The sequence below is a fragment of the Meleagris gallopavo genome, chromosome 4 (genome assembly GCF_905368555.1).
Source record: "Meleagris gallopavo chromosome 4, MGAL_WU_HG_1.1, whole genome shotgun sequence".
Classification (NCBI taxonomy): Eukaryota; Metazoa; Chordata; class Aves; order Galliformes; family Phasianidae; genus Meleagris; species Meleagris gallopavo.
Window position 1 is genome coordinate 22,897,723 of NC_139407.1, and position 25,798 is coordinate 22,923,520.

At 35.6% G+C, this 25,798-nt stretch overlaps 1 protein-coding gene across 2 annotated transcripts in view; it reads left to right on the top strand.

Annotated features, from left to right (window-relative positions):
• The window catches only part of GALNTL6 (polypeptide N-acetylgalactosaminyltransferase like 6), a 430,337-nt gene that overhangs the window by 137,186 nt on the left and 267,353 nt on the right, over nt 1-25,798 (top strand). For both annotated transcript variants that reach the window (XM_085222467.1, XM_085222466.1), the window contains exon 2: nt 13,918-14,026. In XM_085222467.1, coding sequence (XP_085078593.1) covers nt 13,918-14,026 — 109 coding nt within the window. The remainder of the gene's footprint in view (nt 1-13,917; nt 14,027-25,798) is intronic.

Below are 25,798 nucleotides of genomic sequence, written 5' to 3' on the forward strand. Positions count from 1 at the left end.
CTTTATATAAAATTTACTTTAAATTGTTCTTCTGGAAAGGTGCGTATTTTTTTTAATAGCTCTTTTAAATTTAGGTTTACTTCAATCTTTTTTTTTTTTTTTTTTCCTTTTATTGTATATTCTGGTTTTAAGGTATTTTTCTGGTTGTGACCTTTATTAGCTTCCCTAGTGAGCTTTCTTTCCCTTTGTAAGAACTAAGACATAGCTCTCTGATGTTTCATTTGAATGTCTTTGTACCTGAGACCTCATTAATGTTTAATATTCATAGATGAAAAGTGAAATTTAATGTCCCCATGCATTCTAAAGCATATTAAGCTGACAATGTGTTTCCTTTTTGACTCCTCTCAGACCTGAGACATTTTAAAGTTCAGGATTTTTTTTTTATATTGAAATATCCAGCTAAAAGAAAAAGGAGACTAATAATGTTAATCCCTGTAATTGGTAAAACCTGAGATAATATCATTTTTTTTTTTTTTTTCTCAGTGTCTATGTGGCCATGATTGTCCTGGCTGTAGAGAGAATTGGTCTATAAGGGAGCACTGGTGTTTGCCTTGGAGCCACTGAAGCACAGCTGGATATCAGATCTGTTGGGGAACATAAGGATGCCAAGTTCAACCAAGGCAGCATAAAGGGAATAAGAATGCTTTATGTTTATTCATAGAGGCTTAGCAAAAGTGGAATGATGATGCTCTGAAGCTCCCAGCCAGAAAGCCTGGTGGGAGCCAGCCTGCTAGAAGACACAAACCTGCATAGAGAGCCTCTGTGAGGGCTGGGTTAACCAGCACCGCTGCTGTGACCCTGCAGGGACTGTCTATTCTCTTGAGCTTGCAGCAGAACCTGCCCTCAAAAGAGGAGGCCATGAAGACACTGAAAGCCAATTCTGTTGCACCTCTGGGTGAACCCACAGGCTGCAGGTTCAAGGTACTTGTGCTTAAGGTTCTTGAGCACAGTCATAACCTTTCCATTAATTTGTCTGTGCAGCACAACAGGAGGATCTTATGTGCAAAATACTTAGGCACAGTAACTAATACATTTTCAAATTTTAGTGCTGCCATCTGTAGGAAAACTGTGGTTGCTGTGAAAATTAAGCTGTTTTTTTTATTGAGCAAACAACAGCTTACGTCCCAGCACTGGATATTGAAGGGAAGGGAAACTTTTCATTATCAATAAAAGAAGTCTTTATTAAAAGTGGATATAGCTGCTTCTGTAAAAACAAAAACAAAAGAAAAAGACTACCTGTGATAATTATTTTTAATATCAGTGCTGTATTTTAAATATCTTATGTTTATAAACTTCACATAGCACATAGTTCCAGACATATGGATTTGGTATACTACAGGCAAAATAATAATCAGAGGAAAAAACTGAAGGACGGATATTTAAAGCTATGTATGATTAGAGTAGCTTACTCTGTTCAATGATTTGTAACCTTCAATTTCTACCAAAAGAGTGGAAGACAAGGAATTAGAGATTAAAACTGAGTATATCAATCAATGTTGTTCTTTCACCTTACTTTAATATGCTGCTCACTTTCTGGCTGTTGATAAAATTAGATTTAATTAATCACAGTGTGCCATTTGGTGAAATATACCATGAGTGTTTCTGTAATTGAAAACTATTGGCATTAAATGGAAAGGTTAGCTTAATTGGCATTTGGCAGAGAAGATAATCTTCTTTGTCCAGTTTCAAAGCTTTTGGTTCAGACGAAAAAAAAAAAAAAAGAGAGGTCATTGTTTGAATTTGAAAAAGTTCATTAAAACTTCTCACAAGTCTTCCCCTCCTTCCACTTCTATTCCCATTCTCTCACCTAGGGAAGAGTTTCTGTGCGTACGTGAATTCTTTAAATATATTCTTGGGGAAAAGTCAGTGTTAATTTGAGGACAACATGAGAAGGACAAGACCTATTGGATCATCCTTACTAATAGTTAAAATTACCGGACATACTATATGTATCCCATTGAACGTGAATATTTTCAGGTGTTTGGCATAATTTTTATCTTGCTTAACTTGATTATCTCAACTTTTCAGTCATTTGTCCACTTTAAGTGCTGCTCCATAAAAAACAGTGTGAAATTGGGTTGGAAATGTAAAGTACGTGATTGCATAACATGGGTAAGCTAGGCTATTTTATTGGCAGACAGACAGTGAAAAAGCTTCCTAAAAATAAGACAGACTGAATTACTTACTGCAACGTGTAATTGCCTCAAGGTACTTGTCTTAGTTCTTTGTCCAGTTGGTATTGATGTGCTTCTATGTTTGTTTTGTTTTAATAAGCAGTGTATACTTCCTAGTCTTAGGCTGATCCAATTACTAACAAAATAATGTTGTTCTCTTCAAAGGTTTATGTATTCCTAGGGTCAGCAACAAGAGATGAGAAGTTGATAAAAATAAGAATGTTTAGTCTAGAGGAGAAAATAATTTTCATGTCCATGATGTAGCTGCTAGAAAGGAAATACGTTATTCTTGTCCCTGGTGGAAAGAACAAAGAAATAAAAGCCTTAAATTATGGCAAGTAATGCAGGTTAGATGAAAGGGGAAGCGTTTTAATTGCAAAAATAATGAAGCTTTGCAGTAGATTGCTGTGAGAGATTGTGCAATTTCTGGTACTGGAGGTCTGTAAGGGCATATTACTTCAAGAAAGTATTACGGGCAAACCGGGCCCTGATTTGAGGTCAGTCAAGATTATTTCTCAGAGGAGCTTCCAGATATATTTTTATTATTCTGTGAATGATCATTGAATTTCACACCTTCACACAGTTTAAAACCTGCTATAGGAGTGAATTTATTTTTGGTGTTTCAACAAAAGTAAGCATGATGATTCAACAGCTAGTCTGCTTTTCCTTTAGCTTTTGGGAAAACCTAATTTTTATACAGTATGGGGGAATGCCATTTTGACATAAGATATGGTGTTTGTTTTTTTTAATTGTTTATTATGTTTAATGATATTTTGCATGAGCCGTTATAAGGTAATACAAGTGGCCATGTCATCTAGTTGCGATTTCTACGTCAGGCTGTTAATTTCCCTCTCCTAATGAATTTAGAGTACAAAGTATTCTTCCAGGTTTACTGTTGATAGTTAGAGTAAAATACATCAGATGAGATATTCTTTGTATTTTTTTTTTAATGTAACAGTTGTGACTTTATATCCTATTACTTCAAAAATAACCATTTTTATTATAATACTACCAAAAAAAATGCAGAGATCTCCCCTAAAAAATCTAGAAACAGTGCAATTTTCTGTTTGTAAAGGAGTATCATTAACAAAAATTGCTATGTATCCATCACTAGTCTATTTTATCTGGGATAACCCATTTAAAAATAATCAACTTAACAAATGGAAACAGTATGAAAGGAAAAAGATCTAGATGGGGCCTTTTTCTTATTATTTGTGCTTTTGTAAGATTAAGAATTGAGCTAACAGTCTACAGAGTTAATTATAATATTGCCAATTATACCTCTATTCCCTCATGAAATAGAGCACTGATGAAGTCCAAGTGTATAAAATAGCTTTGACACTAGTAACTGTGTACCACTCCTTTGCTTCACATCATTTCTGTGAGCTCCTCAGATTTTGCATTCACAGTATGTGTCTTCATAAATATGAGGACTGAGCATTTCAAGAATGAAAGTATACAACACCTTTTCTGTTGTTGTTCTCACTTAGCTAGAAAACAAACAAACAAAAAAAAGCAACCGGAGCTGCCATAGTATCTTAGTATTACAATTCTTCAGATCTTGCTCAGTGTTAATTAACATGCAATTGACTGGATTCAGTTAAAGAAGCAAAGTCTGTTCTAATATATTAAGATGCTCATTGCATTCAACAGCTATTTTTCAGCTAGTAGGAAGACTGAAATCCTTTTTTTTTTTTTTTTCTCATGCTAAAGGAGCATGCTAAATTGTGTTTTCTATCAAATCTCTCAATTTATTTTAATTTTTAGAGTTAGCTATAATAGCTTGACTTAAAAACATTTAGAAGAAAAGTAAGGTAATGAGTGGAAAGGATTGTGAGATTACAAATGGAAGGAGCTCAAAGTCATATGCAGAAAACACAGTGAGATGAAAAACAACGAAAACTAGTTTTTTTAAAAGCAGGTGGAAGAGCTGGATAAAATGTAATGTAACTTCAGATAGGGGATGTAAGTGAAACAGTGGCTGTGGCTCTTAGCCTAGGAGCTGTTTTATATCTTTTTAAGAAGTTGTTGGATCTTAAACTTCTCACGTGATAATTTATGACCGTGTACAGCCATCAAAAACTGTGTTAGCTCTGAACTTGATCATTTTGGGATCAAGTGCCAGACTGCCATGGGCCTTAGGAAACCAGGGCTGACTTCACACAAAAATTGTCATGCCTCCAGAACTTGGAAGAGTACAACTTCATGCTGCTGTAAGGATGTTGAAGAAGAATTGCATACCTGTCAGTTTTGTTTAATCAACTTACTTTCTGCAACAGTCTGCGGAGTTTGATTGAAAATCTGTTAGACAGTGGAAATTTCTGCCCTATGCCAACATAAGGATAGATTTCTTCAGGAGAAAGTGATGGTGCATACAGTGGAGCATCAGAAACCAAATGCACTGACATTTGAGCTGATTAGTTTGACTAATGTCTTTTTTAAAATGCAAGATAACCATCCTTTTCCAGCATGGGCTTGTTGCTTTTGTTAATCAAACAAGCTTTTGTTTTCTTTCAGTATAACCTAAATTGCAAGTTCCAAGATAGGTTATTAAGGACACATTTATTTGAAATATCTTAACAAATTCTTGCACTGATGGATGTTTTTGTGGGTGGGAGGAGGCATCTAATAGTAGCAGCATTATTTTCTCAGGTTTTTTTAATTAAATAAAATTTTACGTCCTAAAATAGATAATCTGGAATATTTGTAAACAAATGAGTGCTATTTGGTACTCAGGAAGACAGCGAAATGTTTTCTTCCTCCATATACACTGTAGGACATTGCCAAAAACTTGAATATTCTGCAAATCACTGCTATTAAAAATGAATGGATCAAGAAAGAACTTATATTTTAAGTAGGTTATTTTGTAAATTGTTCAGTTATAAAATCAGAAGATATTATATTTCAACTTCATGCAGAGGCTGTTTCATAGTATGGGAATTTATAGAGATTAGAATTTAAAGTTCACAAAAATTCTCATTAAAAATATTACTCTTTTTTGTAACAGTTAAAAATGTACTCGTATAAGGCTATTAGCTTTTACAAATTTTTGAAGAAGGTAATTAAATTTTACCTTACACTGCAGTCAAAAATATAGAATATAATATATTGCTGCAGAAACTCAATTTCTGTAACATTTTTTATTTATGCAGGATTTCAGCTTTGGCTCAAATAAATTTTTGCATCTGACCTTTCTGTTATCACAATTCTGTTACACCAGAATATGTTTAAAAAAAAAAAAAAAAATCCACTTCTAATGAAAATATTTCTCAGTTTAGGTTATTAAAAAAAAAAAAAAGGAATAAATGGTAGGGTTTATTTGCTCTTTTTTTTAAATATTGCTGTGTCTGCTAGGTCACAAGTATCAAATTTGCTATAAAGCTGTTATCAGCTGTACCACAAAGATTTGAAAAATCTCACACCCTTGAATAAAATTATGATGATAATATGATCTTTTTTTAGAATTACAAGGTGCACCAAAAGGGGAAAAAATTAGAAAATACTTCTAAAATATTTATCCCATGAGACAATGTTAGTTTTCTCATTAACAATTGCCTGACTGATCTGTAATTGCTTCATTCTCTGTACAGTTTCTAAAAAGTTTTCAATACTCAGTGAATATTAAATAATTAGAGAGGATATGTTTTTATTATATAAGAAGTTCAAAAAAACAAATGACTTTAGATGTAAGTTAGTATAAGGAAATCTGAGTGTTAATCACCACTGAACGGATACCTGGATGCCACATGGTGAAGAACAATTTCCTTCTTAAAATCCTGACAGTTGAATCCTAAGAAAGCTGCTCTTCTCTTGAGTTGGTAAAGTGGCCAATTTGAAACAGTGTGATTCTCTCCACAGTGAAAATCTACGTATGTGACTGTAAACGTGAGGGAAAATATATTTATCTCATATGTCAGTGAACAACATATCCTTATTTATCTCTGCAATATTGCAAACTGCAAGTAGTCTTTAAACAAATCTTTCTCTCTCTCCTGCTTTTAACTGAAGCTTTATAAGTTAGCAAAATTACTAAGTCTGAACCTTTGGCATGGACGTTGTTATTGCTGTTTGGTTTTATGTTAAGGAGAGAAGGTTGCTTGCATAAAGTAAATACTTAACAGTTTCCTGTAAGTGGATGGCACGTTTAAAAGCAACTAATACCTATTAAATTATAAATTCTTTCATGAGTAACTCACAATCATCTTTTACACTGTTCATCAAAAGGATCTTATAGGAACTTTTCTTCAAAAAATAACCAATAGGCATGCTGGCAAAAATCCTGCTGACTCTTTAAGCCCTTTTCATGTTTTTTGCTTTGAAAATAAATTCTGAAAGAGGCACTCATTAAAGGTAAGCAACGTTAACTTGACTTCAGGTATGCTTTTAAAGTTCCTGTAAATGAATAGTTGAGTATGGAATGCAGGCTTTGTGCAAGTTTACCTTGTTGTGCTGGCAAAGCACTTCAGAAAGTGCAAAAGGGAAAATGACTGAAGAATGAGCAATGAGCATGCTATGGTTTAGTTTGTTTGGAGCTGTTATTGAGGCTTACATTATTTGAGTTTGGTTTCTTTTGTAGAGTTGGAATTGAGAAGAGTGAGTATAGAAAATTAAGAAAGATTTGTTGGGATGTTTTAGCTATTGAGCAAGTCTCCCAGCAGCTAGAATTGCTAGATAGAAAGAGGTGGCAATTGCTCTGGTGAATCTCTTTTGCTAGCCTTTCCAGTGTAGATCCTACCTTCTATCTTCTAGCCTTTTGGAAAGCCAAGCTACCAGGCCTTGTAGATCACCGTTGGCAATTCATGGTGTTTCAGGATCAGCAGAGAGAAAGGTGGCCAAACCCCTTTGGAGCTCTGCTTTCAGTCTCCCGCCCCGCAGAGCTGGACGTATCTGGCCCCTCCTCAGGGACTGGACCACTTATCCAATGAAGAAAGCCCTCAGCCTCTGTGTAGCCTCAAGTGGCTCTGTGTATCTGCAAGAATAAAAGGGTAAGGAGCATCATACCAGTGAGCGTAAATACCTGACTCGGGGAGCAGACCTTTATTAGTGGTGCTGAGTTGAAAGGGCGAAAGACAATGCACACAATCTGAAATACAGAAAAATCCAGTGAGACATACTTTGATGTGCCAAGGACAGTTACTTAACACTCTTCTGTTAAACTCAGCTGTATTCTCTGCGGGATTTCAATACGTTTGACTGCATTGCCTATTTAATTCTTATCAATCAGTAAATTAAAAATTTAACTTTCTGGTTGATTCCCTTTTATAATAATAAAAAATGATAGCATGTAATTCATTCTTCACATGACAAAACAGATGAAGTGGTCGTAATGAGGTAATAATAGTTACTTTAGAAGTGCTAGATATTTAAAGAAATAATAAATACTTACATATTTCTCTGTGAGTGTGTGTGTGTGTGTGTGTGTGTGTGTATTTCTCTCTTTCTCTCTCTCTCTGTAGGAAAGTAGTCCCAACATGAATCAGAGTGGCAGAGCTTAGAACTGTTGTTAGGGCATCAGCTGATATATTCAATTTAGTAGGAGTCTGTGAACCCTTGTCCTGTTAACTTCTAAATTATATTTGTATAAAATTCTGCTTCCTGTATGTCGGTGCGTACCTCAGGTTCTTAATCGAGGCATGTTGGATGCAAAATCCAGGAGTGATTCATGCAAGACCACATCTGTGTTAAAGAAGCTGTAAGTCTTCTCATAATCAATCTACCATGGTTTAACATAAGTCAAATCTCTCCAGTAGGCAAATGCCTCCTTACACAGTTCTCGTTCAGCTGCTGCTCAAGCATGCATACTCTGGGTCATTATGAAGTTGTGATGTTTTTTTTTCTGCAGTATTGCAACTCTATCAACATAACGTTAGTGCAACAATAACAACTTTTATACCCATCTATAAAATCTCTCAGTCATTAAATACATGGGGGTTTTGGCATTTTCTAAATAACCTTATTAAAAACTTCAATTTGAAATTTATAGCGTGATGTTACATGATTGTCTTCGATATTCTAGAACCTAAAAGAACAGAAGTCTGATGTAAGTATTTCAAAAATGAAATACCCTTGAGTTATTCAGGTGTCACAGAGTAAATCAAGTGCTGTCCTTTTTTTTTTTTTTTTGATGTGCTGGGCTAATTATTTCAACTAATGTAAATGTCAGTGCAATGAACACTTTGCTGTGGCATAACAAGTAAATGGCACAGGAAATAAGAACATATGATGAAATTCATCATGTCCTCAATTCCATATTATATTGCTTCGAGTCAGGGTTTTAGATGTTGATTTAGATTTGTGTTTTTGAAAAAAAAAATTAAAACACAAAGTAAAAATAAAACTAAGTCATTAAAAAGCAGTAGTTATATACGAATTTTTAATAGGCATGTGGTGGTATATCCAGTGATTCTGTCACTTTGAAAAGTGATCCCTAACTTTATTCCGATATGTGAATGAATTTCATTGCTCAGTGAATTTTGTGGGTTTTTTTTGTTCTTTTTAGTCGCAGTAGTTGGTCAGAGCTTAGCATCCTGAGATTTATCTATGTTGATTGTATGGAGAAAATGAATTGCCTTTTTTATACAGTAGTGTTTAACACTATACAAAATCTAGAGAATGAAGGGGAATCAAACAGTGGTTGTCTTTATGATTCTCTTGAAACATCTGTGGAAATGTCTCATCTCAGTGCTTCTTTACCAGGTTTCTTTCCCATGTGCATCTTTCCCTGAGCAGTAACAAGTGCCCCTGTTCCTGAAATTCATTAAACAATTGGAAATGGTTATGCTTTACTGATGTTTTGTTAATGTTGATTGTATATTGGTGTTCCATTCTGGGAAATAACCCCTGGAGCTTAGAGAGTAAATCCTCAGCTTCAAAGTGAATCTGTAATTATCCCTTGTAGTTTTTAGAAAGGTGTATTTCCATTGATATAGTGTCTTCCTTTGCCTAAGACTCTTCTAATTGTCTGCCTCTGCAGAGGGAAATTAAAAATAAATGAGTTATTCAGTGAAGGCTCTTGTTTCTGAGTTTGAGCTTTCAAATGTCACAGTGGAGAATCTTTTTTCTCCTCTGAGGAATCTAATAGTCTGTGAGTGGGCTTTTTTTGATAATTGTGCTATTTTGAGGGTTCATCATATTCCCTGTAATTGAAGCAGATGTTGAAACTTCTCTAGAGAAGAAGTCTCTTCTGAGTCTGTGTAGTAGCATATCAGTCTTGCATCCCCAAAGGTTTGAGGTTAATGTAAAAATGAAATAGCAAGACAGATGTTGTGTGTAATGTTGCTGTAGGTGGATAGTCCCTGTTGATCCAAAACACTTAAAAATGTGCAACTCACAGCTGCATACTAGGTGTAGCAAATGGTTGGATGATAAATTGTTTTAGGATTTTTTTGACAGCCAGTCACAATCCAGCTCTATCTATGCAGAGTGATTTTGGCTATTAGAATAGTGCTGCAATGATAAAAGCAGTTCTTAAGTTGAAGGGGCTACCTCACTATTTGTGAGTAACTTACAGAGATGTTTTGGGGGGAAAAACCCTGAGCATGTTTCAATTTAGCTGCTCTACTGGTTTCTCAATCTGAAATAATGATATATCACTAAAGAATACATGTAACTAAAGTTTTGTTTAGCTAAGAATTTTTTGAACAAACTAGTAAGAAACTGGTCACAAATTCCAGGAGGGCAGTAATGATATTTGATTTGCCTAAGTATTTGTTAAAATCAGTTCAAAAATATTTATTCAATGTTCAGTTTTATAAAATGAAAATATGAAAGGCAAACTAATGGAAAACAGTGAAAATCAAGCACTTTTTGCTTTTGTGCATTACTATGAACCTGTGGCCTGAATTTATGTGAAGGAATTTCACCTGATTTTAGCTAGTATATTCTCAAAATTAAAAAGTGTTTTAAAAATATGGAATCCAGCCTTCATTGCTCAGACTTCAAACTTAACCATGGCAGCTTATCTGGAGGGACACTTGAAATGAAAACTGGTCTAAAGGGCCATGTGTAAACCAGTTGTGCAGGAGCACTGACAAGAGTTGGGTGGCGCTGCTGCTGTGCGCTGCTTCTTTTCTAGGGGAAGATGCTAGTGAGTGCCTGGTCCTTCTCTTTCCTTCCACCCTGGTTTCCAGTGGAAAGAAGCCCTACTGCATATCATGACCTAGCCCTTACAGGAGAGATTTATAGTCTGTGTAAACTAGAGCTTGTTCCAGTTCGATGCAGAGTAGTGTAAATTACACGAGATTCCAGAAGGATGTAGCACTGAGCAAAATAGTGTAAATGATCAAAGTATCCAGAAAGCAGTGAGAAATGAAAACAGTGGGTACAGAGGAAGAAGACTAAGGCCAGAATGAAGGGACTACTAATACATTTATTTTTTTTCTACTTACTGGCTAGAGGTGCTCAAGAAATGGGGGCTTTTCCAGACATTGTCATCAGGAACAAGGAAGCAGTGTGTATACTTAGGTGGAGTTTTACAAAGGAGTCTAGGAGTCTTTTAGCAGAAATTCCATTTAAGAAATGCATCTTGTTTACACTTAAGCAAAAGTGAAATGATGAAACTAGTTTTCCCGAATGCTTTTTTTTATTATGCAATCTAGCAATGTCAAAAAAGAGGGAAGAAATGCTTCCTTCTTGCAGACAATGGAGATATTCAGCTGAGAGACTGAAAGCAGTTATGATTCCTTCCAAACAGTGGAATTTTCACTGCAAAATTCTTGCTGTTTCTGGAAGGTTTGACTGTGAAACTCTGCATCCATTTCTAAAGCTATGTCCCATGCTCATGGCGGCAGAAGTTGAGTGCATATGAAGTCCAATCTCTCTATGGAACGCAATGTTCAGATCCCTAAGTGTTCTTACTGAGGTTATGCTGTCTGAATGCCACTCAAACGAAGCCACGTGCAAGGGTGTTGTATGTAATTTCCCCCTACAGTGAAAGGATGTTCATTATGGTATTGGCTTCTCTTCAAGTATTAATTTTGATCACAGAGTTCTGGTAGCATCAACACTGTACTTTGGGGCTGGTTTGTTTCCTGCTTCATCTCTTAGGGCAATGGATCTTTTCCAAAATAAGAGCCATAAGTCTTCAGGTTGTTCTTCATATATTGCGCAGTAATCAGATTTATCTGTTTGTTGGACTCGTTTCACTTAATTTATTTATGTCAATATGTTATGTTTGCAAGAGACACCTGTGGTACATTAGACTTGTAAATATTTTCAGGTAAAGAAACTGCAAGTAATTAATATTTTTAAAGAATATTGCATCAAAATGCTAATAGGTGACAGGAAACGAGCAGCTAACTGTACTACTCAGCTTATTTTCAGTGTGCTGCAAATTTGTCATTTAAATAACTGTTCTTAGGAAAAGAGGCCAGAACTGGAATAAAGGGTCACAAAATTGAAGTTTATCCTACTTTTGGTAGCTCTGATAGTCTTGAATTCATAGGACCGAGAGTTTCACTTCAGCTGTTCTACTACTGACGGGACAAAAGTTTAGTTGGAGCCAGTCTGTCTGTGCCTTATTTTGAAAGGAACCAGTTATGTGCTTTCAAGTGCTAATTTAGGATGATGAGCACAAGAATCAAGTGCAAAGGAAAAGTCTGTTAGCACCGGTGTTGTCTTGTGTTTCTGACGTTCAGAATCAAACTCTCTAATATTAAAACGTTTGCACTGTTTGAATACAAAAATTATTTGAATTAATAAGTTAATTTCAAGGCCACAAAAGGTTATATATTCTGATAACATGAAATAGTTTTATCTCAGAATATTTTCAGTTTTTCTTCTCTTCCAGATGTGACCTTCTGATGTATATTAATATGTGAAAAAAAAAGAACATTTTCTTGGAATATGTCTGCAAAAGCTGCAATAGAGCTGTAAAAACAGGCTGGATTGCTTTTAGGTGGTCTGTGATATAGGTTACCTAACTTCAAGATTAAAACTAAAAAAGTAGGTCACGGTAACAGAATAGGAGGGATGTTTCTCTGTAGCTCAATGATTTATTGGGTAGCACCAAGCCCACAACACTTTGCCCTGATTGTCTGAGGTGCACAGGAATATCAGCTAGCAAAAAATAGTTTTTTTCACGTAGATCTTGCCAGACAGGATTTCTAGCATACTTTGCTTCAGATACTTTGCCTTGCCCAGCATTTTTGGCATTACTCACAATTCTAAAGGCACTGGGACCTACTTTTCAGGGAATTCTTAGCTACCAGATCCACATCACTTACCTTGGCAAACACTTGTCTGTACGAAAAAGGAAAATTCTATCTGAAAATACTGGGACAACTGCATTGGTGACACTGAATATCTTCACATTTTGTGCTGCTAGTCGTGCAAAATCAGTAAGAAAAATAACCAATGTTTGGTTGGTTCACGTAACCCATACACGAGGATGTGTCATACACTCAGAACATTGCTCTTAACATGTGCATGAGATTTTTGTAGAGATTTCAAAATATTTTTTAGTAGAATGCTGGTCAAATGTTGTTTCCTAAGAATTGCTTTTCAGATGTTTTCACACATTCTTTGAGCATGCTTAAGAAACATTTGCACAATACATTATACATACTCTCTTCATTCTGCACTGCTTTCTGATTCAAACCACCAGAATGAGAAACTTTCTTACTCCTAAGCAGCTATGAATTTCTTTCTTTCTTCAGCACAGATGCAGTAAATTGTCTTCTTTATCAGAATTGTTGGCAGTTTTTTAACCGCATTTTTCATAAGTTAAGTTTGACCCAGGAAATTGGAGTCTGGAAAGGGAGAGCTTTTTTATTTGCTAGGTTTGGGTTGTTTTGTTTTTTCTTTTTAAATATATTATCTCATGCCACAAAGATACATCTAAGGGATTTGAAAGTGCTTTCAGAGTCTCTTTGCTCTGTTCCTCTGAGGCAGAGTTTGGCCTTATGCGAACAGCAATTACTTATCATTGGCTATATCAGAAAACACCAGAGTTAAAGGGGAACACTGGAAAGTGCTGACTAACAATAACTCTAACCTTGCACAAATGAGAATAATATAAATAAGAATAAATAAATAAATATAAATAAGAATAAGCGGTGCTTCATCTATTGAAGAGTGAGACATTTCTGACAACCTGTTGTGCAGTTTTAGTCGTCCATTTAACTTTCATAAACTTCTTGACAGCTAGCCATAGCAATCCACTATTAGAGTTAGAAATATTACAGGTATGTTCAAAGTACTTCAGTTAATTACTGTATGGGAACTGTTGAGTCATGGCCTGAACCACTGATTCATCACCTGAGGAAAAGGCTCAGTCAGCCCTGGGAGCACAGGTGAAGGCAATTCAGCTGTGTGATCAGAAGGGACGGAGCTTGGCTCCACCCTTCCTAGACCCCATTTAAGAACTGACTGCCACTGGGGAAGGGTCTCTTTCTGGAGATCCCTCCTCTGTGGAGTCTTTCTTGTGAACCTACATCTTCAGATATAGGTGAGCATTCCTCCTCTGTTTCTTTTACTGTTTTCACCACAATAATCTTTTCAACTATAACACCAACTGTAACAATTACGTAGTTTAAAAAAATAAAAGAAAAACTAAATTCATAGTTTTCTCACAATATTTAGCAGAGTAGCTTCATTTACTAGAGTTAAGGCTCAATATTTCCACTGGATAAATGGAATGTTTTGCCCACTAGTGGCATATTATAAATACTGTTTTGTGATAATGGAAACCATATGTATGTGTATGTATTTATTTGTGATTTTGTTTTGTTTGTTATTTTCACAGACAGTTCCACTGGGGCTGGGAGATGGACAGTTGTTCACCTGGACTGATGGACTGAAAAGGAAAGATTGGCATGATTATGAAAGTATTCAAAAAGATGCTATGCGTTCAGGTATGCTTTAGTTCAGAGCAAGTTTAAGAGTTTTATTTGTGTATTTTTCCTCATATGGTCATTCTTTCTTTCAAGTCAGCTAAAAAGAATCATAACAGTCTGTTTTTCATTACAGCATGTCACAAGGACATAATCTGAACTGAGGGGTCAGATCAAAGACAAATACCGTATCTCTGAAAATAACTAAGTGAACATAGAAATAACGTGTTGAATGCTCATAGCTATATAATTTCACTAAGCAATAGGCAAAAATTTAATAACAGAATACTTTTCATGTTGAAATCATTTGTGATACTGTATCCAAATATAAGCAAAAGCATTGGTTTCCAAACACAGGACACAACTGAAGCTGAATTGTCTTTCAATCAGTGGATGAAATCTGAGCCAAGTACTTATAACTGTCAGGAATATCCCAGTCATATTAGGAATAACAATACAAATGACCCTATTACCATTGTTGAAATCTAGTCTCTTAGTCTTACTTATGCTAAAGCTACTTCATTCTGACAGTCTAAAATGATGTGGAAATGGAAGCAAATTGTCTTTGCAGATGAACTGAAGGACACTTTGTTATATTCAGTAACGTAATTTTAATGTACCTTAATGTGTTGTAGGCCATATCTGCAAAGGTTTGTGTTCCTTTTTCTGTCACAGGAACATGTTCAGATTTGAATCTTTCTTTTGTAATACAATTTATAGCTATTCAGCATAAGATGAATTTATTTAAAGGGATGGAAGGAAAACTGTCGTTAAATTCCGCCATAATCAATGTTTCAAAGTCATTATCTTGCAACAGCTAATCTACTATCGTAAAATAAATCATTCTGTCTTGATTCAACTGTCAAATGACAGTCAACACCTCTCTCAAAATACCTCTATAACTGAATCCATATGACAGTCATAATCATCTTTTTGGATCAGCTGTCAGTTGAATCTCCTCTCAACTTCTTGCCCAGACTAACCAACTTGCTGGAAAAAGCCTTGAGGTTGTGCAAGTACATAGTCAAAACATTGGTGTGTTACCAAAGCTGTTGTCGTCAAAGATTCAAAACACAGCAGACGGGCTGCTGTGAAGAAAATTACCCCCATCATAGCCAGACTCAGTATGCATGTAGAAGTCCTTAGAGAAATCTTTGATGCAGCTGGATAGAGCTGATAGAGCTTACCTCTCCACACTTTGTCCAGACCCTGGATAAATGATCCTGCTTTTCTAGCTGTATCTGAATACTTGCAAGTTACTGGAAGAGGGTGGTTTGGCCTGTAATTAAGGCAGCAATCTGAAAGTCCATAAATTTAACTTGAATTTCCAGTTTTCTCACAGGTATTTAATTTTCCTGGAGTCTTGATTTCTTGTCTTGAAAAGAGATAATGCTTTCAAGCTCTATTAAGAATGTTGTAAGGTATTGTTTCTTACCGATGGCAAAAATACAAACCAGTCTTTGGAGACATAACTCTTCAAAAGCTAATTTGTTCAGTAGCCGTATTTTTTTCTGTACCTAGCAAAAATCTCTAAATTAGCATGTGATGTGGGGCTGCACCGCCATCAGTTTTGACCATTGCAGCAAGGTCTAGTAGACTACACAGGTTTCTCTGAAATTCTGCCATGATTTTACTGATACGATTGCATAGATTCACAAAATGGCAATCAGCTTCTGCACCTATAACCAACGGTGCCATGACCTTCCCGTGGAGTAGCTTTGTGTCATTCTCCTCTTAACCATCACTTCCTGGGAGCAGATCCCCAGAGCCTGGCACCTCCCTCTCCTTCCTCTCCTTAGGAATCTGCAGAGACCATTGAGGTTACTTCTTGGCCTCCTCTTCCCCAGGGCAACCCAAACATCCTGAGCCTCTCCTTGTTGGACTTGCCTTTTCTTGCTTTTCTCAGATACATAGATAAGTGGTTTTTGACCCAGATAAATTGTTCATCCTATACTGTTGTTGTAGACTAACCCTAGATAAAATTTCTAATTTTATCTGGAATCTTGGTAATTCTTTGACTGCTGTGACTTTTGTAGAATGATTTTGAGAAGTTAATTAAATATTTTTGTGTGCTATTATGTTTAGTCTTTTTTTTTTTTTTTGAGTTGGAAAAATGCTGCAAGTACTTCTCTATCACAGACTATTTTGTTGTTTTATTTGGGGCTTGTTTTTAATAATGTTTCAATAACTTCAATCTTTCCAAGCAGAAATAATACTTAAAAGGAAGTTCTAAGAATCTTTGTTGGCTTTGATATGCGAGTGCAACAAATCAATAGAGGAAACGTGATGGAAACTCGCAGAAGCAGCTAATTGCTATACTGTTGTTAGAAAAGGAAAGATAGCCAATTAGTTCCAGTTATCCTAGCCCAGATTTACACAAAAGCAGAAGGGAGCATTTAATGACTTGTATTTAACATACTGCTCATCGGTACGGAATAGGCATAGTGAAATTGAAGATATTTTGTTCAGACATCCCAATCACTTCCATTTTTCTCTGAATAATGTTCTTGCATTACTTCAAAACCAGTGATTGAAATATAGAAAAATGAATGTAATAGTTCACCTTTGGGGAAAAAAAAAAAAAAGCTAATTCTTAGTGATACGTTTTTTTTATAGGCACTTTAGGAAGGAAAACTCGAAGTTTTATTGCTTCCATTTCTGAAGTAGCCCATTCAGTGAATCAGATGTAACAATGGTGGGGAGGGAATAGACCGTTGCTAAGCAGAGAAACTGACTTTATTAGAGCTGATATGTCATGCCATCTTTCTGACAAGAAATCAGCATTTCAACTAAAGTCTATTTCTATTAATTTATTTTCTTCTGGGAATACATCTTATGGCATGCCTTGATGAAGAATATGCTTAATTTACATTAAAATTAAGAAAACTGTAAACAAATGCAGATCTTCCATCTGTCTTCTTCTTTTCAGCAAGTGGTAAATATTGTCTTGCATATATACGATAGAATTCTTACACTGCAGTTAGCAATGTGAATACAACTTGTGGTAAAAACCTAGGCAGCTGTTAGTACGCATGTTAGTTCTGCTATGGCTACAGTGGTGGTATCAGAGCAGTTCAAGGCTGCCAGGATCTCTGGACAGAGCAGAAATCCTGGATGCTGAAGCCCCTAGCATTCCCATTTATCAGCTACTAACTCTACATGTCTCTTTACTTCATCAGACATTGCCCTAGTTTCCCTTGGTTGTCTGGGAAGGACTGATGTCTATCAAGTTCTTCACTACAGGAGTATGACAACTGTTGTCGTGCCAATGACCATTGGTTTTCCTGGCTTTCTAAGAAGGACTAGGAATCTGACGTGCCCTGAATGCTCCCGTAAAGTATGAAATTCACAAGAGTGCCAGAAAGGCCTCAGGTAGTAATCCAGAAGAATCCATGAGAAATTCTGTTGATTTCACTGCTATCTTTATACCCTGGGTAAGATTCAGAGTCTTAGTGAATCAGTCAATGTCATTGTTACTCCATTATTACATCTAATTCCATCAATAAATTCTCTGCTGTGCATGCTCATCAATTACAAGTAATAGCATTAATGATGAATTATAGCCCTTTTCAGTTAAGAGGAACAATTTACACATGTAATTCTTAGGTATTTAGAGAAGCATAGATTGAGTGTTTGTATGTGAGTACAGTGCTATTTCTGATCTTGAAAAGCTGTTTCTAACTATGAGCGATAGCTCATCCATAGTTAAGTACTTCAGAAGGGAAACTGAAGGAACAGAAAAATGGAAGCTTTCAAGCAGAGAACTTTTGGCAAAACAAGGCTTAATTTCTGAATAATTTTTATTCATTCCTTTTGTGAAATTAATAACCTGTAAAGTGCCACAGAAAGATTGCATACCAGAAATTCCTTAGCGGGGTTTGTTGTTTTTTTTTTTTCTTTTGGTTTCTGTTTCACATTGTTAGGTAAAGGAAATATTTCTGAAATCTACCCTTTAAATACTCTTGGTTTCTTTCTTCTCTTATATTTTGACTAATTGCATGTGTGTGCTAAAATGATTGAAATCTATTAATTGCACAAAAAAGTTACAGTAATTGAAGGCAAATTTAGAAAAGAATGGTAACTGCTAAAGATCTGCGTTTATAGCCCTGAACATTTTTTTTTTTAAATTCGCCTTTAATTCTTTAAACTATTTATCTTAATAAAATGACTTTTAAGATTCAGCTGTCAATATTTTTTGTTTAACAATTGAGCTATATTGCTTCTATGTGTTAATAAGATCTCAAAGGAAAAACTTCTGCAATATACCCAGTCATTATCCTAGCAATTATTGAGTCATACGCAGAGTCTTTTTTTTTTCCTATTTATTTAAATAGCATGTGGAAGACTTGGTTGAAGGGGAAAAAAAATGGAAGTTATAATTCCTGTGTATGTTCCATACAGTCTTTGCTTTTTTGCCTCTTTGATATGTAATCTTGTTGAGAGAAAAGTATTTTAAAGATCTTGATATTTACATGCGGCAGTGCAGACATTTCTTATAGGTTAGTTCACCCGAGATGAACCATTAAAGCTTCTGATAAAGTGATGCTCACCTAGAAGCATATAGACAACTTAGGTTGATAGTAACTGTCCTTGCTGTGTACACAGATTAGTCTTATTGTAGAACAATATATCTCAGGCTAAAGATTCCTATGTATTTACATTAATTCAGAATCTGGAAGTTGGAATCTAAACTTAAAAAAAAGGTACTGTAACACTCTAAACAAGTACCTGAAAAGGAAATGGATTGTACATGTGATGAAAATAGTAATGGCGTGAAGCTCCATATGCCTGGGGTTTTATGTTAAATAGAGGCAGAAGAGTCACGAGTGCTTTTGTACATCAGTATAAAGTAGCGAATACCTGAGAGCTGACTTCTGTGTGACCTAAAGCAATAGTTCATTGGTGACTTTTTTTTTCCCCACTGTTTCTGTTCAAATGTTCTTCATAATGAAATGAGATAGAATAGTTCTGCAAAACCTCTGTGGTTAATCCTTATTTTGGATGGTGTCTATTCTGAAGCTCATGATAATTTTTCAAAGGAAAACTTAGTGCCAAAGTGACTCTAAAAGTTTTTAGTCAGCATCATACAGATAGCAACATTAAATGTAATTCCCTACTTGGTAGGAAGAGATTTGTTCTGTGGTACTTATGCAGAGAAATATAATCAAAGTTGTGGGGGAAGAAGTATGTACTAAAACACTGATTTACTTATCCTGTATTTCAGATGGGATTATACATTTGGAAGTCTGTCAACACTGTACATTAATTTACTAAATCTAATTTAGGCTTTTGAACTTGCAATCCCATTAGAAAGAATTTGAGAACTCACAATGTAATTGGAACTGTGGTGTTAGCCAGGGTCCTGATAAGCTGTCATAACCTAATAGTTCATACCATTAATCATGAATTTGCTTCCTGCAGTTTACAATGTATTGTTTCATAAACTGATGAACATTTTTCCCTTTTATCTTACTGCAAGCCTGATATGATTAACAAATACTCAAATGTTAATCATTGGTTGTATAGGAAATTGCATATAAAGAATGTATAATAAGGAAAAGATGGTTGCAATCTATTGTAGTTACATGAAGTGTTTCACATATGAAAAAAACATCTGCACTGTAAAATACAAAGCACTGTTGACTAAGATCTGATTTTTTTTCACTCAAGCTTTGTTTTCCATAGTGTGTCCAAACAAATTTGGATACACTATGATAAATTTGAAACCAGACACCAAGAATAAATAAGGCTATTATACTCTCAAGTATTGGTTTGGATTTTGAGATATTTTCAGTGATATAATCTTCATAAGTTTAAACTTTGTATGTGCAAAAGACAGGGATGGTTTGCTTGATTTTTTTTTTTTTTCAGATGCTGAAGTTTTTCTCCTGGGTGACAACAAACTTGCTTCCTCAGTCTGAAATGACATTTCACAATACTAGTTAAGAGATTGTTTGGGGTGTAGTATGAATCCATGCAGGATCTCAGCTGCAGCCTTCTATTGCATGGCTATAGAAGAGGCCAGAAATACAACACTGTTTAGGAAAGCAGTGGTTTCAGTACTCAAAGCAAAGATTTGGGGCAATTCTTGTGGTTGATGCTAGTTAGATTCTTCTCCATTTCTTCCCTTGCATTTGCATGCTGTTCTTAGTGCTTCTGGAGAGGGGAGGAGAGGGAGAAGCAAACAAACTAATATGAAATAAAATCAGAAGAGAACACTGAGAAGCAGATCCTGGCTGCTACTTATTAACTTATCTTTAGGACTAAGGGTAAGTATATTATTACCAGTGGATTCGCATTAGTATTAGTAATGAAGTTGTGTCGGTGAATGTGTAATACTTGGGGGTTTAAAACAGACCCTACCTGGAAGTAAGAAGTGAAAAAGAATTGAACAACTTATGGTCCTTCAGAATAGATTCATCTTTGAGTGAAAGGAGGAAGGGAGAGCTCTATAGACCATCTAAATTGAGTTGACTTGTCTCGAGATACGTGTTGAAATTATCAAGTTTGTCAGTTCAGAGCAATTATATCTTGGTGCAAGTAGCACAAAGAAACATTGCTTTTTTTTTTTTTGTAGTTCAGTTTCCAGATGTTTTGCTGTGAAAGTCCCAATTCAGTGAAAGGGGAAATGCATCCTGACTAAGCTGTGGCGAAAGACCTCAAACAAGTACTTAACAATTACAGCATATCAATGCCATACTTTTCAGTTCAGAAGGAACGACAAAAGGCAGATTTTTCTTACTGCTTTTGTGTCACCTTTTAAGCTGAAGACATAATAAGCTGCTGTAAACCAGCCTTAAAGACTGTTTCTTTTAAAAATTTCAAGAAGGCATTTCTTTGACCTGAATTCATATCAACAGGCCCAAAAGAGGATAATCCCACTTCTAATCTACATAATACTGAAAGAAGTTGGGAATTAACAAAATATGATGGTGCCACACATAGATTGCCTGCGCAGTATTCAGTAACTTTGTGTGTTTTAGACTTTATCATCTAGAACAATCACGATGATAATCACAATCGAGCCTTTCACAAGAAATCAGAAAGCTGTTGACACTTTGAAATTCACGAAGTGCTTGCCTGAACTTTGTAATTGCTAAGGTTCCTCAAAGCTGTTGAATAATGTATTGCTTTACAGTATTACCCATGTGCTTCTCTTTGACATGATATTGCAAAGCTAGGGTTTTTTTCTTGCATTTGGCAGGGTACATAACAGACTTCACTAACACAATTTCAGAGTATGTTTTAGTATTTTGGCTTTCAAAAGGCCAGGAATAGGGTTGAATAGAATCATCATTGCTAAAAAAGATGAATGAAATTGGGCTTCTTTCCTTTCATAACTTTCTTTTGAGGCTATGTGACCAGTCTAGTTATCTCAATGTTGTTTATGACTTATATATATGTAGGGTGACTTTCCATGTTTTCCTTCCTGTTTTCACTGTACAAGCTGACAGAGGAAAATTATTGGTCATTTGTCTAATGTCCTGTCAATATATTTAAAAAAGCAGAAAAACAAGGTTGTTTTGCTGTGATTTGCTTTATAGACATCAACTCATCAAATAATGCTCTGGGAATACTGCCTTTTAGGCAACTGTAGCCAAAAGGAAGCTGTTATGTGACACAATCACCCCACCCATGCTTGCAGTGAGTTGATATCTGAGAGATGAAAGAATCTGTCCTCCTTTCCACAAACACAAAAAAAATTAAAAAATTAAAAAAAAAAAAAGAGAAACCACATTAAACCACATTACTATGGGTGACACTTTGTCTTGACAATGTACATGAAAGTGGATTTTTTTAGTTGAAACACTGATCTAATTTTATTATGCAAAAATTAAAAAAATCTCTAAATAAACAAAATGTTAGTTAATTAGTTTTTCTCTATGTATATTTTCTTAGCTCTAGTTGAAGTGGCTATATTGGGAAAAAATCTAAGCTTCATGTGCTTCAGAAAGAAGAGTGGAAGCTGTGAGCTATTAAAGTTCTAGAGGGCTGACATTTTAATTAGCTGTTATTAAGTTAAGCTAGTTACTAACATACTGCCACTTCTGAATGGCATTTGAATGACTTTTTCCCCAGCTGATACAATCATCAATTTTGTTTTGAAGTTTGTAATAAACTGTGATGTGGATCATATCGCAGAATTATAGGGGTTGGAATGGACCTCTAGAAATCATTGTGTCCAGCTCCCCTTCAGAGCAGGTGCCCCACAGCAGGATGCACAGGTAGGCGTCCAGATGGGTCTTGAATATCTCTGGACAAGGAGAGTCCATAACTTCCATGGGCAGCCTGTTCCAGTGCTCTGTCACCCTCACTGTGAAGAAGTTTCTTTGCATTTTGGTGCAGAACTTCCTATGCTCCAGGTCATGGCCAACCTCTTTTCAGCAATCTGTGGGGAAAGGACAAGGGGAAATGGCCATGTCCCTTTGACTCCTACACTTAAGATATTTATAAACATTAATCAGATCACCCCTCAGTCAGGAGCCAAATCCGTATTTTGAGAAGACACTTAATTGAGAATCCTTGAGGGCAGCTGTCTGACTGAGTGCCTTGATAAAGAACAGGTCAGGTTTTCAAATATTTCTTGGTTGGCTGATATAAACAAATGGGAGAAGAGAGAGGGAAAGAAGTTGATTGGAAGGTTTCTCATTGCTTTGTGTAAAATCTGAATGAAACATATAGACATCTTTTTCATTCATGTATTTATTTTTAGCACAAACTCCCACAGGTATTAAAGGCCTATTGAAGGACAGGTTCTTTCAATAACTTCATGTGTATTTCATTCATTTTCACAGATGAGCAGGAGGATGAATGTACTGTAGAGGAATCGAGCTTGTTACTAATGATTTCTGTCAACTTCACATCTAGTTTTAGCAGAAGCATTGTGGAATGTGTAAAAGATATCCTGAAAATATAGTGAAAATGAAAGAATCAAGACTCAATAACTAGAATAAGTTTATCTTAATACATCAAAAATTGAAAACATTTCAAAATGCCAAATTTAATTTTATACAGAAAGTCTTCCTCAGTATCAACAGGATTTAGTTCAGTCTAACTTCTTTGTCATAATTTCTCTCAATTTCAGCTATGCATATTGACATTTTTAACTACTTTAAAAGTTAATTTTAATCCTTGAGAAAGTACTGTAAAAAAAAAAAAAAGTGCAGAATCGCTTTCTCTAAGTTAAAGCAATTGTCCAATTAGAGTAGAAATGATGACTTAATAGCAGCAACTTAAAAGGTAATACTTCTGATAATGCTTCCGAAACGAAGTCTACAACTTAATCTCTGCTTAATATCCTCTTCTGTTACTGTGTTTATGGAGGGCAAGAGAGGCGTGTATGCTTGTTCTCATAGCATGATTTTTTAAGATCCCTCCCTTCTTCTCAAAGACCGGATTTATTGAGGGGCTTTTTCTTGTATATGCAAAAATGGAATTGAGAATTACTGTGTATTGCATAATTACATCATGAATCAGCATAACAGAGTTTAGTATATTTTTTTAAATCTTTCTGAATGAGGAACAAATTTTCAAGTAGTTTTTTCATGTTAATCTCTAAGTTAAAGCTCTATGTGTATGAGAATTTGGTTTGATATTCAGCACTTTTTTTTTCTCATTGTGATGGATGAGAAAGTACTGCATTGGTTCATAAAGAGTACGCAATTTTTAAGAGTTGGTTTTATAAAATACATATATTTTTGTTTCTCTTAGCCCAGACTTCAACAAATAGAATGGAATTAAGGAAATACTTTCGGCTGAAGCCAGACATCAGTATTCTGCATATTAACCTCTCTGAAAATGTTCTCATTGGGTATATGCAGGTTCCTGGTGAATAATGTATACATGTTTGCCTTCTGTAGGTGTTGAGTTGTTCTCTCAAACAGAAGATGTTTTAAGTCATCAGTTGGAATTCAGTTCATGGTTGAAGGTGATTTTTTTTTTTTTTTTTTGAGTCTCCACATATGTCTCTGCTTGATTCTACAGTATATTGACTCACAATTTCAGTCAGCTTTAGTACAGAAAGTTTAGTCAAATTTATGTCAGAGACTTGAGAAACAGTTGACATTAATTAGGCTCTTGATATTCATAAACAAGTGAATCAATGACTGGGGAGGACAAAGCCTGTGTAGAGCTGTGCTCATGCCAGATCAAGCATTAAGTTTAGTTTTCCTTACCACAAGAATATGTGTCAGTTGTAAGGCTCTTACCAAATGAAGAATTCATTTTAAACTACCAAATGAATATAAAAGACAAAACTTGTGAACTCAGCAGAAGTGGTGTCTTGTGAAAGGAGAGAAAGGCAGTTACTGAGAACTGTGATGCTTCCGAGAATATGCATCTGCAATAGTATCAATGTCATTTTCAGAAGAGGAGAGTGACTGATTCAACAGAAGAAGACACAGAAAGGAGAAAAAAGTGTCAAGATACAAAATGTTACTTAAGGTCTACTAGAAAAAATGTACTATTTTTTAAGTAAAGCATAAGGGTGTGTTGTTGATTCAGTTCCCTGGGATCACGCAGCTTGTCTTGAGGATAATTCTAGTACCTCTGAGTTTTGCAGTTATGTCTTTATTAAGCTAGGCAGTTATGTGCATGCTGGGCTTCAGTTTCGTATTATCTGAGAACGATGAAACTGAGTTGTATAGTGCTATGGATCCATGTGGACTTGAATACGCAATGAAATTCAGACATACCACTTGAGGAACTTAGCATCACAGCCCTGAGTTTGCAGACTCCTCTTGATTATGTGTCCTTTTCTCAACTTTACAAAAGGAGGTAGGATGGTCTTCTTACCGAGTCATGGTGCTGGAAGTCAGTTCTTGTTCCTGGGACTGCCTTAGATTTCAGCTGTGAGCTTTTAATACCTCCATATTTAAGAATGGTTACAGACTCTTTTTCTGGTAGAGGTCTTGCAGGCTGAATCTAAATTTGCTGGAAGCTGTGACAGCTCATGTAATTTTTTTGCCATGGGATACACACCGTGGGGTAGCGCTTTTATTGCACACTATGGACTCATGCATATCTAAACTCATTTTTAACAGGCTATTCCATAGCCATGGAACCACCTTCTAGAACTACTTTAGACTGATTTTTATTTTCTGAGGAAAATAAAAATAAATGAAAGAACTCCTAATAATAGTTGTTCTGTGGCACATCCTGTTGTTATTCTGTGATGGAATGCACTGAACAGCACATGCTTAATGATATATTTTAGAATGAAGGAAAAAGGGGGATAGAAATGTCCTGTGTTAGTTATAGCTGTTCAAAGCCTATCATTCTGTATTTCAGTATTTTCCTAAAACTGCCTGTGCAAGTGTAACTTTGCATTAAGAGATCTGCACAAGCACACACTAATTATAGAAAATCTCCTGGCACTAGAGACAATTAGGATACTATTCTTGAAACAGTTTTATATGAATTAATTTATCTAAGCACTGAAACAACCAGATTACCTGCAGAATGTTTACCTTGTGAAGCCTTTTTATGGCTGATCTCTCTTTCTCACATGCTTGCTCATTCAGGTCTTACAAGGTTTGGCTCTGATTAATGGTTTACGGCCAGTCTGTCCCAATATTAAATGAAAAACACATTCCTGTGGCATTTGGTCATAACTAGTTAGACTAAAGAGAAGATGACTGTGCATCCCTTGGCTACAGGGTTGTGACTAGATACAGCTCAGCCTGCAGAATGCTGCTGTGGATATTGCTGCTCTGCTGTAGTGATTGAGCAGTTCATATCAAAACAGCATGTGTTGCTGCTTATTTTGCATAGTAAACAGTGGCTTTCTAAATA